At 42.0% G+C, this 16,206-nt stretch overlaps 1 protein-coding gene across 4 annotated transcripts in view; it reads left to right on the top strand.

Moving 5' to 3' along the window:
- The window catches only part of LOC148645959 (inactive phospholipase D5), a 66,718-nt gene that overhangs the window by 35,717 nt on the left and 14,795 nt on the right, over positions 1-16,206 (top strand). For 2 of the 4 annotated variants that reach the window (XM_088609910.1, XM_088609911.1), the window contains exons 2-5: positions 5,284-5,420; positions 13,319-13,502; positions 15,251-15,359; positions 15,765-15,892. In XM_088609910.1, the coding sequence (XP_088466036.1) occupies positions 5,284-5,420; positions 13,319-13,502; positions 15,251-15,359; positions 15,765-15,892 (558 nt within the window). Of the gene's footprint in view, positions 1-5,283; positions 5,428-13,318; positions 13,503-15,250; positions 15,360-15,764; positions 15,893-16,206 lie in introns of all 4 variants that reach the window. The other 2 variants (XM_088609912.1, XM_088609913.1) reach the window with 1 other exon arrangement.

Raw genomic sequence — 16,206 nt, 5'->3', positions numbered from 1 at the left:
GCTACCATCGATCATCTTAGGTTTAGAACTGCTGCACTAAGAAGGACATTTACCCCCCTTCCGCGAAGCAGAAGATGGATCTGTGTAATCTCCTTAGTAAAAATTACATTCATTTCATCGAAAAGATTCAGTCCACCTTCTTATTTCTCTTTTTCAGTCTCTTCCTTGCCACCTACTTACTTCTTTAAGCAATTAAATGCAAGTATGTCTAAATTCATCTGGGATAATAGAAAGCCTCAAGTTAAATTTACGCAATTATTAAAGGAAGGTGCCAGTGTTGTTATACTATTGCTCTGCTCAGATAAAGCATATGGTTAGCAGGTGTATTAATAGGCATGATGCTCTTTGGATGAAATCAGTAGCATGTCACCAACTACCCCTGCAATCACAGCCTTTATTAATGACTTTAATCAGATGGGGAGTTTGTCAGATAAATTTGTGGTTTTCAATATTCAATACTCTTCTGCTCAGGAGGGATGCTAGATCATACTTTATGTTAATAGCTCCATCCCTATTATCTTCTATTGCTTCTTCTTAGTCCTGACTTCCCTCCACAAATGAAAACTCTAGATCTTCTCGACTGGACGAGAAAAGGGAATTTTAGATATTTCCGCCTCCTGTCTCCTTTCATCAGATGTTTTAAAATATTTTGATCAGATCAAAGCTGAAGATAATATCCCCACATCTGAGTTCCAAAAATTTCTACAGTTACGGCACTACATTTTGTCCCTTATCAAAGATAATAGATTGCAATTTGTGCTCACTGAGATTGAAAAAACAATAGTAATTTCTGTTAGTTATTAGGGAATATTATCAAAGTTATATACAGCAGCATATTGGTTAGTCACTGTACGTTTTCATAATTGTGACCCTGAACACTTTCTGGGAGTGAGATCTGGGGCATGCTTTTACTGAGGAGGACTGCTTCACAGTTTGTGAGAAACTGGCACTTGCCAGACTAGATCTTAATTTCAAATTTCTCAAGGAATTCTATCCAACTCCAGTCCGCCTACAAAAGATATACCCAGATACACCAAACCAGTGTTACAAATGCCAGTCTCAGATTGGCACTTTTATTCAGCTATTTTGGCAATCAATGAGGTAAAATAAAGCAATACTGGAGCAATGTACATTGTGTCACTGAAGAACTCTTGGATATACATTTTACTATGTCTGCTGACTTGTAACACCTACACAGTGACTAAGCTTCAGAGTGGTTATTCTCTATGCTTGTTCACTTTGCAGAGGAAGGTATTTTGCTGCTATGGTCTGTTCCCAAGGCACTGACTGCTGAAGTGTCTTTCTCAAGTAGCTGTATTTCCTCTCGGCGTCTGAGCATTTCTGGAATATATGGTCACCCCTCTGGAAGTATACTGAAAGTATACTCCCCTCCTGATCCGTTTAGTTTTTTTTTTCGATCATGGTTTTGGTACTGGAGTGCTGTACAGTTTCCGCCCTGTGTGCCGTAACATAGTATTGTGAAGTTTATTTTATTTTCCTTTTGTACAGATGAACCATGATATATTTTTTTTATTCTGGGAAGTGGGCATGCTGACAACCTGTTATTTACTGTTAACCTTAAAAGCAAATAAAAACTGATTAAGAAAATATATTAACACTCTGTAGATGCAGACTAGGACAAGCTTGTTTCATTTTCATGTTCTGCATTTCTGGTCTGAAGGAGCCATCCAGAACTGTCTGCTGCAGTTGATGTCACGGATAATGATGTCATTCTGAATGTGTACAGTCAAGATGTCGGCCTGTCAGCAAAGGGTTTAGATTTCTTTTCCTCCTGTCTCTTTTAGTGGTAACACTGTGTTGCAGTAGTTACTGTATTATAAGATACGATTGTGATTGGTTATTAAAAACTGATGGGTTCTGAATGCAAATGACCTATTTTAGTAATTTACAGCAGATCTTCACCACCGTCACCAGTAGTTACAATTCACTGTGTCCTGACCTCTTGAATTCTTGACAGAATTGAGAATTTAGTTACACTACATCACTGCCTGGACCTGATATCAGTCACCAGAGGAACACTAAATAAGCATAGCAGGTTCGTGCCCCCACACTGCTACCTTGACCTCTGTAAGTCCTTATTTCAAAAGGCGCCAGCTTGTTCAGAAAGCCGCTGCCAGGTTATAGACTGTCTGACCACATTCTTCCAGTGCTGAGGCCTTTGCATTGGTTACCTGTGAGTTTCTGGAGTGACTTTAATGTAGCTACTAACATACTGTATAAGCCTTTGGTGAGTCAGGACCCCCCTACCTTCAAGAGCTCCTCAGTTCTTAGGTACTGTACCACATCCCTCACAGATAAAAAATCCAGCTTCACTGCTTATTCTTATTTCAGTGAGGTCTGTATAATGCCTTTTAACTGGCTTTCTGTTTGCTTAGACTTTGTTTTTACAGCTCCCTTGGCCCAGATCAAATTCTCTGCATTGTATTGCTTCGAGAAGTCAAGCTGCTGCATCAGGTTGAGCACTGTAGGGTTTGCTCTGCAAGTGCGTAACTTGCAGTCTTAACACGTTCTTTTGTCACATCTAAACTCCAGGGTTTTTTGATAACCCTAATGTCACAGAACAAGAATGCAGTGTTCTTGGTGCTCGTTGTTTTTTCCTTTTCAGTCAGACCTCAGTGGTACCTGTCATGAAAGTGTTCTTTCCGGACCCTATGCAGACGACACAATCTGGGGTAGAGTGAGGAAAACACGGAGGAAAAGGCATGCAGGGGTCAGGACTGAAAACAGGGGGCGTGTCCATTGTGCGCTGGTGTTCAGGGAAGGTGTGGCCGAGGCAAACTGTCCAAAACTGAGTCCAATGGGGAATCCAAGAGAAGGCAAAATCCAGAGCCGGGCGGTCCATCCAAGACAAACGGAATTAAAACTGGAACCGGGTCGGAACATGCAGGAACAGGAACTTAAAAACCTTGACGGGACCAGGCGCTTCCAGGTCCCGGACTCGCCTGGTACAGGAACCAATGCAGAGCCCAGAACAGAGTGAGCGCCCGGCTTTTATAGGACGGGGGGCAGGAACCAGAGGCAGGTGCAGGGAATGAGTACTGAACAAGGAAGGGCTGGAGCGTCCTTAAGAGGAAGGGTTTACGCTTGTGAAAGTACCTTAGTTGTGAATTCACTTGACTTCCTAGGATGCAGAGCTCTCTTGTGCAAAAGAGCTATAAGAGGGCAGTTATACTTTCTAGAGGGTCTCCCCTTTGCAGAAGTGGTAAATAAGCATGTAGGAGAAGTGTAATGCTTGCAACCCTGCTGCTGCCAGGATTCAGTCCCAGGCTCCTATGTGCTCTGAACACCCTCACACTGCCCCTCTGTTGAAGGTGAGAAGGTGACGTCTCTTCTCTAACTAGCTCAATGCACAAACCCAGTTACAGAAGCGCAATTGCAGATCCATTTAGGAAGGAAAATTGCAAGCACTTCTTTTCATAAGGAGCTGTCAGAGTTGTTTCACTTGGATCCTGTCAACAGCAGTTTGAATGGAGTAATTAGAAGCATGAGACACAAGCAACCAAATTAGCAGAATGGGCCAAATGGCCACTTCTCAATCATAACCTTCTTATACTGTAGGTCTGCAGAAGGGCTCCTTGGAGCAGTGCTGTTAACACCAGTTAAGGGTCAAAGCCCATCTGAAGACTCCTGAATTAGGCTCACCCTGTAGCCTGAGCTTCTTGCAAAACTTAAGGAAATAGGGTAAGAGCTCAGTGCTGAGCTACCGATGGGCCCAAAGCTCAGTCTCAGTGCCATAGCACTGGGAAGCCCAGAATTGCGAAGAATTAAAAGGCAACTGCTTTTGATATTGGTGCATAAAATGCTCTTGTTGATATGAAAAAGGTGATTGAGAAGCTGACAAGAGTCCTGTGCAGATTCCCCTGGTGACAGCAGCCAGACTCTGTGCTCAGCTCTGTAGGCAACACTGGCTCAGAGAGTCCAGACAAACCCACACAGAGTTCGCAGGGCTGTCAGTCTTCGGACAGAAGGGAGACGAGGGAGGTCGCGTGCACAGAATGCGAGGTGAGCAGGAGACAAAGGGCAGCTGTCTGGAAGCAGGAGCAGCGCTCTCTCTTTGATCTGCTCAATTCCACTTTCATTTTCAGGGATACATTTTTCATTAGCCCACCTGCAAACAGAAATCAGGCTCCTGCAGAAACAGCAGATCCTGTCATGTATTCTTTGATCTGGCAAAGGCCCTGGCGCTGTACTGTACGTAACTGTTACAAAGCAGGGGAGCAGGAGGATTCGAAGGATTTGTGCTGTTCTGTCATCTGTAAGCCTGCAGATGGGCTATGGACCTGTGGCCGGATTTCACTTGTGATGCTTTCAGATTTCAGCCCAAATTCATAATTAATTGCTAAGAAATCATATTACTATATTGCATTACTTTAATTAACATAACACATTGTGTGTATTAATATTCTTTATTAATTTGGTAATGATTTATAGCAAAGCGGGTTTAAATGAATCATACTTTTGTGCTCTATTGAGATGAAAAAGATTTCTACAAAGTTCTCTTCCGTTTTAAGTACAGCAGGTGAAAGTAGGTGACCATGCCTTTTCCAGATAGAAACATATATTATCACAGGCCACTGAAAAAACTGCAAACCAGGAGAACGCTTACATATACTTCTAAGATGAAAATAACACCTTTGTTATATCAACTGATATGAATTGATTGATGATTGAACAAAGTAAGGACGGGTGAGGGCCACCTTGGGAGTCAGTCTGGTTTATAGTCCCAAAATAATCTTCTGAAGCAATGGTGCCTTACCAATGACACCACATGTGTTGTCAAAGTTAAGGGACCAAAATGGAGCCCAGGGAACTCTGTTCAAAAGGAACACTTAATGTCCAGATGGCCTTCTAACAATGTGTTATGCTATGACATTTGAATGATATAATCCAGTGCAACAAAGCACAGTGAAATCATGATAAATGCTAGGGAGTCCAAGACCTGATCGATCTGTTTAAGTCAGGTAATGTCAGGATCAGAATGCAAATGAAGCAATAATTTTACCAAGCTGCAATATTTAGCAATTTTATTTGGTCCTACTATGAACACGTTTCCGTAAACTGATAATAGTAGTGTCTTCTTTAAAATCCAGCTTTAGTTCGTGAATGTTCTTTTGAGCAGTAATTATCATGTAATATTCCATTCATAAAACGTTTCTGTTCAGAATTTTCTATTGCTATGCAGTCAAGCACAGATTAGGAGCTCTTGAAGATTACCCAGGTAACACAAATAAGCAAAATAAATGGTTTGTTTTGCTTTTGCAGTCTCAGCAGAAATGCATTGTGGTCTTCGCCCTGGTGTGCTGTTTCGCTGTCCTGGTGGCCTTGATTTTTTCTGCCGTTGACATCTGGGATCAGGATGAAGATGGAATTACTGAAGACAACTGTAACAAAAACTGTCGGTAAGAGGTAACACAAGAAATTATTTCTTTTGAGCGCCATGGTCTCTTATGAATTAACACAGATTTCAAGACAAATCACAATTCCTCTTGCCATTTGTGTTTATCATCTTTCCTATTGTGTTAATCAGATGTCCTTGATTCAACCTCATAGGCCCTATAAGAGGTTAACCAAGCAATCATGTTTTCTGGTTTTGGGTTATCTGAAGACAATGACTAAGCCCTTCTTTCTTCTTGGAGCTCTACTGATGAACATCCTGCAGTGATCTTGGGGATTATTCATTTTTTATGTTTCTTTCTCTATGCTTGAAGATGATTGCTTTTAAAGGCAGTACAGGGGAGCCTCCAAACTCAATTGACTGAGCCACCACTCCGCCATGCGGAGGGTGGGTGTAGTTGTCCAGCACTCTCTGCTCCACAGCGCCTCCTGTGGTGTCCCAGGTGCCTACAGGTACTGTTGGTGAGAGACATAACTCTCCACCAACCAGCGCTGCAAGACAAGATGTGAAAACCACCCCATTGGATCATCCATATTGGGACGATATAGCAAACACAATTGGCCAATCTACTGTAGTTCTATAGTAAAGATGCTATATATACTGGATGACTTATTACCATCTGTGTGTGCCGACATTTTTCATGTGACCCTTCTAGACCTGCTGCTGTGTTGTGGAGGAATTTTTATCGTCGCTGTGGTAACTGTCTTGTTTTTTACTAAGAAGCTTTTTAAATACTTTACAAGTGGATGGGACACTGATAATAATGGAGGAAATGTGGTGGAAGGGAAATGTTCTGTAGGTCCTTACAATTAAGTTACAATGAGGGGTGGAGCTACTGCACACAGCAGAGTATTGAAGGAAAGATGATTGGATTTAACCAATCAACCTAAATGTTTCATCATATGCATATGGAGGAACCTTCATGTGCTGTAGAAAACAGATATTAATCACAGACACTGTAGCCTCTTACAGGTCAACCATCAGATCTGACTCTGGCCAAGGCAGGGCTGGTGGCTGGCAGTTTCATTTCCTTCTCTCTGTTAAATCCGGTAATAAAGGTCGCTATTTTATACAGCACCTTTCACGTCATCTTGAGGTAATTTACACTAAAACAAGACAAAAAAAGAAGGCAGAAACTAAAGCAAATGGCTACAGGAAATGAGCAGGTATAGTGCTGAGAAAATGTAATCTTTATGTATTGTTACAAACAGGGGTTTAAGAAAATAACGAATATAGGAAAGAGACTAATCAATATAAATACATAATCATTACCCTCAAATAATAAAGAATATAACCAAGCACTTGGTATAATTAGAGGCACCTGAGACTTTTGTTCTCTGGCACAGCTTTGGAGAAAAGAGTAATAAATCAGGCACACTGGGTTAAACAAATATATATTTAAAGTAACAAGGTACTCTATTTTCAGACAAGGCATCTTGGAGCCGTATATCCTGACCAACCAGAAAAACCCCAGAATGTATCTGTCACGCTCTCACATAATCAACCGCAGAATTCAGATAAACGCCGGCGCATTCCCACGACCCCTGTCAATCAGACATCAACCTGATCCAATTTCCGAAACGACAACGCACAAACTAATCATCCATCTCTCCCTTCTCACTGCACCTGCTATTGAAACCTCCTCAACCTTCACTTCACCACTTGGTATCAAACAGTCTTCCCATTTCCTAGCTCCCACTTTCGAACCTTGCGATTCCCTTTCTTCTTCTAGCCTCTTGGAAAACGACCCTGCCTGCCTTCCCGACTACGTCTTCGTCTCGCCCGCTGGATTTACTGCCCTTCGGATACGACCCTGCCTGCATTCCCGATTCCGTCCTTGCCTTGCCCTACCGGACTAGTTCCCTACCCGACCTGCATAGGGTTCATCACACCGTTCGTGACAGTATCAAGTTTTCAAATATCCTATATATCTCCTATACAAGCCAACAACAAGAGAGATAAACCTGTCTTTTAGTTGAGTCTCTCTCTATAAATCTGGAAGCTACAAAGTGAATTGGAAACTTATTTCTTTATTCTAAAATTGCATCCCTTAACCAGGAGAATCCATTTTATCCTAGGGATTGTCTGCACAGGAAATCAGAGTTTCAGACAACAGAATGGAAAGCTGTCTTGACACGGTTCAAATACTGAACTCAAATCTGGTCTCTCCAGATGATCTGGACAATGACCTCTCGCCTGGCGAATACTTTCTCACCTGTCCTCGTGTCTGTCTGTCTACTCCCCTGTCCTTCCTTCTCTTTTCCTCTTTTTATCCTCTGTTCTTGGAACGTTGATGACTCTTAATCGTTAACCTAGAGCTTAATTAACCAAGGTGAACCAAATAATTCCTTTAATTGATGTTTCCAGACCTCATACCATGCAACAAACACCCCAGTAGCTTTCTTGCTTTGAAGCTCCACAGAACTGCAAATGTTGACACAAGCCAGGTGTTTGACCATTACCTCTAAATTCATAGGCAACCACATAGCCCCTTCCAATAACCATAACAATATTTTAGGAATATTTAATTAGCAGAATGATCCAACAGTAAATATCCCCATGTGAATAAGTATCTGAACTCCAAAATTTAGCAACTGGTGGCACCTCCATGAGTAGCAATGACGTCAACAGGACATCTCCTGTAACTGTTCATTGGTCTTGTGGATCAGATTTTGGGAATTTCGGTTGTTATCAGTTGTTCTTACAAAACGTCTTCAGATCAGTTTTTGAGGGTTTGAGGGTTTCCTTGCACGAACAGCTCACTTCAGGTCCTGCCATAACATTTCAGTGGCGTTTATGACTATGACTTGGCCAAACTGCAGAATTTCTTCTTCTTCAGGCTTTCTGTTGCTTGTATGTTTAGGATCAGTCTTTCTGCCCATCCAACTTCCAGCTCAGCATCAGCTGATGAATGGAAGGCCCTAAGCTTCCCGATTGTTTAGCCTCCTGATTCTAATGACCCATTTATTGTGCTACGTATACTAGTTGTTTGCTTATTATTTCACCTACACTGAATCTTAATTATTATTTTTTTCATACTGTATACAGTACCAATGCATCTCAAAAAACATTGAATTGGTAGGTATAAACCTCTTTGGTTACTTAAGAGAAGACCGGTTTCAGTCTGACAGGGGTATCATGGTAAGAAATGTTAATTTGCTTAATTATACTGGGGGCTGACTTTCTCTCTGCACTGTATACTGTAAAGGTGAGCTGTTAGGCATGATTTGAAAAGTTCTGCCGACTGACTATTAACAGACCTACGGTAACTCTTTTAAGTGATTGAAGACATCATGAAATCGAATTGTATGGCTTTGATTTGTCTGCCTGGCTCTGCACAGTTTAGTTCACTTAAAATTCTTCTTTGATCCATCCAGAAATCCAGCTTCAACTCCTACTGTCCTTTAAGAATCCAGCAATCGCAGCTAGCAGGAAGATTTTGATTAAATACTTTATCGATATCCATCTCCTGTTGGTATAAATAAACCATAGGCTTGAATATTTTTGCATGGCACCAAAAGATGTGAATGACTGTCGATTTGTTCAGGCACAATAGCTTCTCACTCCTCTCCTGAATGGTAATCAGTCTCACATTCACAACAGCGTAAAGCAGAGTTATCCTTTCTGCGTCTGGCAAGAAACCGCATACGGACACTTTTACACACTAATGCTCCTGGACAGGTAGGACATAATGTAGCACAGAATGTATTGTAGATGACCTTTCTTTGCCAAATGATTTGTCTCTGTAGACCTGCTCAATCTCAGTCAAGGGGTGTTCCAAAAGACATCGGAGAAACCAAATGCCAACCACGTACCACCTCTGACAGAGGGAGGACTAAGGATTCTGCCAATCTGTCAGGCTAAGAACGATAGCAGAAATCGCAACCGGCTGACATGTAGTACCTTGACTTACAGAAAGAGAAATCCAGGGACTCACAGAAAATTATATTAGATTTGGGGCTCAGCACGTACCATCATGTCAAAGGAGAAGGAAGAAGACAGGCAGGCAGTACAGACTGTCACTGAATGAGCTCTTTCGCTGACGTGCTGGAATGCAGAGATTTGCAAGCAGAAGGCCGTTGATAGGACTGATATTGGATTCTGTCCTTATAAAAGTAATTTACGCTCTTGTCTCAATGAGATCACATATTGAATGCAGGAGTTGCCCCCCAGGCAATTAACAGCCATGAATTAGCTTGGTGATTCTGACTGGCTTTATTTTCTAATTACAGTGGCTGTGTAAAGGGCACATGGGGATAGTACACCTGTATTTGATTTAACATGACTGACGAACTGTGTATTTTTGGAAAAAATACAATAAATAAAATTGCCACTCTTTTCTTACAAGGGTGAAAAAAATGATTAGATCCACTCATTGATAAAAGTGATAGACACTGTAGTTCATTTTAGTTTGGTTAATGAAAATCTATGTTACCTGATCCATAACAAATAGGAAACACATTAAGCAAGTGCTTGGCAGCAAGATTAAAATTTCTTGCTGAAATTCTGTAAATGGTAGAAGGGTTTGGCTAATGTAGCCCATTTATTAAATCAACCTTCTGCAGTCAGTTGTGCAAAACAATTACCTACAAGGAAAATGGAACAAGCATTTTCCTAATAAACACAACGGTTTAGTGCTGTTATCTGGAATTTATTTTTGTCTATATACATATATTTATGATTCTGTGGATAAATTGGGCTGTAATATTGCACCATATTTATGCCACATTAAAAATCCCTTCAGGCAATGAATGACCAAGTGGACACAGTCAGAGTATCTACTCCATAGCCGTAACACAACACCCTGACCTTCCTGAAGAGCACTGTCACATGACGAGAGAGCCATTAATGCTCACCTGGTTGAATAACACAATAAAATGGGTGGATTAAGTTATTTAATGGTAATTTTATTGATTAAGACTTAAGGCTGTCCTTAAGGGAATAGGTCAAATTTATACACCTAGTATGCCTAAGATCCGTGCCCAAGTCCGCTCACACACATACAGTATTTGCTGTTTGTGCACAGTTTATACAATCCACTTACACATAGAGACGTGTCAGAAATGCGAATCTGAGAATCATCCAATACGTGTGATTGCACAACACAATCTCTGTGCACAGCCCCTCCAGCATGAAGAACTGGCCACTGTCAGCCGGCCACTGAGCCTCCCCGCGCTGAGTGTTTCTCCCATATGGGCAGCCCTCCGAGGTCATAGCACTCCCGAGAGTGCCTTGTTGGGGGCCAGGCACAAAAATATATTATTCTTAACACACGAAATGAGGTGATGAACTCGGAGTCTAACAGCTGTCGTTATCTGTGAGTCCTCAGACACGTAGCAAGCGATCCCTGATGTGTCTTCTGGTGCAGCAGCCTGCTGTGCCCCCTCTATTTAATCTGCCCCATTGGCATGTGGCAGTGATGCATTTGCTCAATCTGCTCAATTCAAATTGAACACAGTTTATGCAATATTTCACAAATGTGGTGAGACAGCACAGTGGAGATATGGATCTCTGGGCTGAGCTTATCATGTTCTGCATCTTATCTATTATAGTTTTCATGATGTACTGCATGATTCCAATGGGAAAACTCATCTATATTTCTCCAGCTAGATGCCAAAATCAGTTTATAGGCCTGAATGACTGGCTCTGCAAGATTAAATTAAGCTTAGAACCTTGATAAACTGATACTGTGTTCAAGACCAAAGCAGCGATAAACTAAATAAGTGTCTGTCCAGGCTCAGAGAGTTTATTTCGTAAACCTGAAGATCAAGGCAGGTTCGACATAGACTTGGCATACACCAGTTCTCTAGTATCTTGAGATACTAAGGCAGGGAGAGACAGAGATAGCAGAGATAGTCAAACAGGACAGGCGATAGCAGGCGGGCTGATCTGAGACTGAAGGCAAGCGTAGCAGGGCAGGCTGGCTGAGTTGTCGAGCAGGGCTTGGTGGCTGATGCATTACACTTTGTCTGGTGCTTGGCTGGACAGATGTGAAGAGTGTGCTTCTAGGAAGCAGGCTTGTTGTGCTGTGAGCACTTCCCTTAACAGAAGGAAGCTCAATGACAGAGCACCGGATCAGTGGCGGATCAGGGTCTCAATATCCTGGGCTAATGGATTAATCACCTGTTAATTGGAGGCAGGCGAGTGGGAGTGAGTGGTCACAGGAGGTGTTTGACCCAGGAGGTGTTTGACTCCTCGTGAGATGCAGCTGGTTTCTGCGGAGACAGAGGACTGCGAGTTCTGGCTCACCCAGGCGTGATAGGAACAACATGAACCACATACATAGCTCTCTGTAATGTGTGTACATTAACAAAATACTTGTACTGACCCAGTTTAAATGGGCAGGTATCTGTAAATGGGCTATTTAGAATTGTCCTTTGCCGTGAGGGATAGTCCTACACCCTAAACCCCTGCGTGTAAGACTTAAGAAACCACCCTCCGCTGTTAACGTCACTTAAATGGTAAGATTAATCAAAGTGAAAATCATTATGATGAGCTAGCAGTAGCAGTGCCTGAAAGCATTGGCATGAACACTGATCATGGAGAAGCTCAGCTCTTCAGCTTGTATATGAGTTTTCCATCACTCTTCTTGTTAATGGAAACCCAAAATCGGTTCAGTTATTCAGCTGAGGGCTGTGGGTGTCTGCATGGCTGCTCTTCTTAGACAGAAGAAGATACCATAGGCTCCCCTGACTGCTGGCAGGTTATTGCAATGCAAACATCTCACCACTGCCTTATCATTTATTGTCATCAGGAGGGACACACACACACACACTCTCTCTCACACACACACACACTCTCTCTCACACACACACACACACACACACACACACACACACACACACACACACACACACACACACACAGCACAGGACAGCACAGGACAGGACACAGCAGAGGACACAGGCTCCGCGGATTCTGGGTCCTGTGTGCCTCCCATTGGCAGCCTCACCCCATACAGTACCTGACCACAAAAATCACTCTGAAGGAAGACATTCAGCTCTGATTGGATTTTCTTCCAAGACAAGGGGGGTGTTTCTGAAACAGCACGCAGTGCCTGTAACACCTAAAGAAAATAAACAAATAAAGGGATTAAGTCATTTTCTGACAAGTATAGGGCAAAGAGTTTTACAGTTCAGCCAATCTATCGAGCTTCATTAACAAAAGCATAATGATTTATACAGAGGGGAAATACTTCAGCTAATGAAGCTTGAATATTTTAAGACCTTTTCAAAACTCAATTAGGTCTGCCAGCGTGGTTTGACGCTTTGAGCAAATACCCAGCCAGCTGCAGGCGGCAACTTTGCCTGCTTGTCTCTGGCAAGAGATTTCTAAAAAATGGATTTTGTATTTTTCAAAGTCTCTTCTCTGTATCTGTAACCTTAAGAGTTGAAGCATTGCTTTGAGATAGAAGTACTTTATGTCTGGCTTTTACTAGGATTTTTAAGAGACAACAATGTTGAATATTTCCAGCCCATAACAATAAATGTATATAATGTCAAGGTATTTGCCAGCATCCAATAACAATAATAAGTAATTGATTTATGTTTTGGTTTCTATGTCTTAATATATCACAGTAATCTTAGTGATGAAACAATGGCAGTTGTAAAAAATTACAATCTCACCTTTCTCTCACACTAGGTACAGTATGTACAACAGTAGTTACCTGGGTCTGTTGGCAGGCTCCTCAGACACTTGCCAGGCAAATTAGATGCTTTTTTGTTGCTTTACCATGCTTATATCAAGCTGTGCCTTGAGTTTGTCGTGGTTTGTTGCAGTTGCATGAGTGCACAGTGTGTCACTCTGCCCTTCTCTGCCTTGACCATGAAATTGCATAATAACGCTTCACACAAGCAGCCATCATCTCTTGGGGTTTTAAGGGTGTCCTCTGCTCTTCTTCAGAGTTGTGCTGGTGGAGACCATTCCAGAAGACCTGCCCTATTCCAGCAATGACACGGCCCACGTCCCCCTCTCCTCGGGCCTCCACAGCCTCCTGGATCTGGCCAAGAAGACAGTGGAAGTTGTGTCTCCGCACTGGAACTTAAACTTTACAAATGAAAACTACAGCTCCCCCTTGGCCAGACAGGTAAACATGCTAATAGTTTCATCTACTGCACAATATCAGTCTGCTGTGAAGGGCACCAGACTTAAGCATTTTACCAAACCAGTGCCCTGTTGAATTAATCTGCAAAGTGACCAAGAGCCCAGTATTATCATCATTTTTCAATGAACAGGCATCCCATGACAAAAACAAAGAGTTACTGTAAATGTACAGTGTGATGCACTACTACATGAGAGAAGCATGGGCAGTGAAATGTTATACCTTCTCTTAATTTTTGTGATTCTTTTAATTGGTGAAGAGCACAGCCGCTGCATCAGTTGTGCCCGATTCAACAATACTTCTTAAGAGCTTCCTGTCCGTATATTGTTATGCCAAAACTAAGCTCAAAAGGTAAAAATCTTTTTGCCCCTTTATCTCTCTCCCACAACAAATAGATCTCAGAGTGTATTATACAAGAATACTTTTGCTTAACTTGAGACTCAGTACTCAATACCATCTAGACACCGATATGAATGCCAACGGCATCTTGAGTTTTAAATAAAGACATTCGTTCAATCACATGAACAAATCAACACTAATGTAGTATGGTTTGCTATTTCACACACATTAGAGTAATAAATACATTCATTATTAAAAGCACCAATTTCCCCTTTCTTGTCAGCAGGTAGATGTGCAGTAGTCCTTTGATACAAGCCCTGTACAGACTACAGTCCTTGGTCAGTCCTCTATTTTTCGAGCCTGTTAGCCGGGCAGACTACTGTAATGGGAAATTTAAGAGGCAGAAGAGTGAACATCACAGATACAGATGGCACATGTGCATGTGTTCACAAGAGCTACACTCAATGCTGTTCCTTAAGCGTATAGAAATTCAAAATAAACAAACACAATGTCACAGAAAATCTGTTCGGCTTGATAGGAATGGCAAGAAAGAACTGTGAGCATCGTCTGTTCATCCAGCTGAACACAGTGCAATAGTGCACTCTGCAATCGGCTCTTTTGTTTCCAAAGCTCATCTGCAGACGTCTGCTCTGATTAATTTGAAGGATCACTGGCTCCAGGCCCTGAGTCAAGTGTTGTGGTCATTACCTTAGCGGTTCCACCGAACGAGCTTCCTCTGCTCCGAGTGCTCAAGTGCCAGGAGAGTAATGGGCAATCAGGCCTTATTGGGTGAGCCTGCTCCAGGAGTTGCTTTCTTGTGGCAGTGTGACTTAGCCACCAGCAGGAAAAACATTGAAAACTACACGTCTGCTTTGTGCTGATGGCTGTACCTTACATCTTTTTAGGGGGGATATGAATCACAGAATGCTTTGTCACAGGATGTATTATTTCATTGAAAATGTTGTCCTTTCTGTGCAAGGCACACACACTTTTTTATACCATACACCATAGACTGATTTACAGCAAAAAAAAATAGTGAGACTCAGGTGAGACCTCATCAGGATTCAGCACCAGTCTTATTTAGTTGCTCATGTTTCTGAATGTTTCCTGCTGTTATGATTTGAATCACGCTCGAAAGGTTCAATTTTCTCGCAAAATGTATCGGTATGATGCAGAGGAGAAGATCCTCAGTTGCAAAAGGGACTTTTAAAGCAACTGATAAGTAGAGAAGAAAACAAACCAGTTGAAGGGCACAAATACGACAAGTGTACCAAAGAAAAATCTCTATTTGCCATTAGATTAGTACTTCCTAAACACTGCAGTATGCATTCAGTGCACAGTAATTATTCCCTAGGTCTGCTTTTTAAAATAATAAATATTGCTTGCTTCTGCAGGGCCAGGACCTGTTTGAAAGACTGCTTAAGCTGGGCTCTCAGCAGGTCAGTCTGAAAGTAGCTAGCGGTCTGGGACACTCAAAGGACCTGAACAGCCTTTATGATAGTGGTGAGTTTCTGCACATTATCTGAAATGCACATTCAGTGGAACAAATACAAAATGACCTCAATCACATTTTGGAAAATAGTTCTTTAATACTTCCTTGAGACTCTGTGGTCACTAGGACCACAGCTTTTTAACAGATAGGAATAGATCCAGATAAATATTTTCATCTCCCAAAAACATTGCATCTTGCAAGTTGCTTTTAAGAGTTATCAATACCTACAATTCTCCACTAGAATTTAAAATGGAGCCTAATTAGCAAGCTGTGACCTGAATTAAGGTCTCATTTCACTGTCTTAAAGGCTCTTTTCCAAAATCCCTGAGGTCTTTATGAACTGCTGAGGATAAAGAAAGAGTCCTGGGCTTCCTGTCCACAGACTCCTGAGTCCTGTCTGTCGCTCTCTCGCCCAGGTGCTGATGTACACTACTTGAACATGGCCTCCTTGACGAAAGGTCACTTGAACTCCTCCTTCTGGGTCGTGGACAAAAAGCACATGTATATAGGGAGTGCAAGCATGGATTGGCGTTCCCTCACACAGGTATGGCCAACGCGAAACCAGCTCAGAGGAATCAGGAGCTGAGCTTTCTTAGCCAGTACTGCTGGTGTAGCAGTTCCATGAAGGATGTTTGAATGAAATCATACAGGATTGCACGGATTGTGTGAGTCTCTTCCTGGCATCCACAACACTTGCTTTCGAACATTTGTATGGTTTGTCACAGTCAAACAACAGATGCTGGACTAGCATGTCTGCCCACACTTGAATTTTGTGTTTTGGAATTTTCTTTGCCGTTTCTACTGTGTTTTCTGGTCCTCCTATTAGTACCTAAACCAGAATAGATAGATAGATACTTT

The sequence above is a fragment of the Lepisosteus platostomus genome, chromosome 17 (assembly GCF_059453375.1).
Source record: "Lepisosteus platostomus isolate fLepPlt1 chromosome 17, fLepPlt1.hap1, whole genome shotgun sequence".
NCBI lineage: Eukaryota > Metazoa > Chordata > Actinopteri > Semionotiformes > Lepisosteidae > Lepisosteus > Lepisosteus platostomus.
Note: the sequence above shows the minus strand (reverse complement) of the source record. Positions and strands in the feature narration are given on the sequence as shown.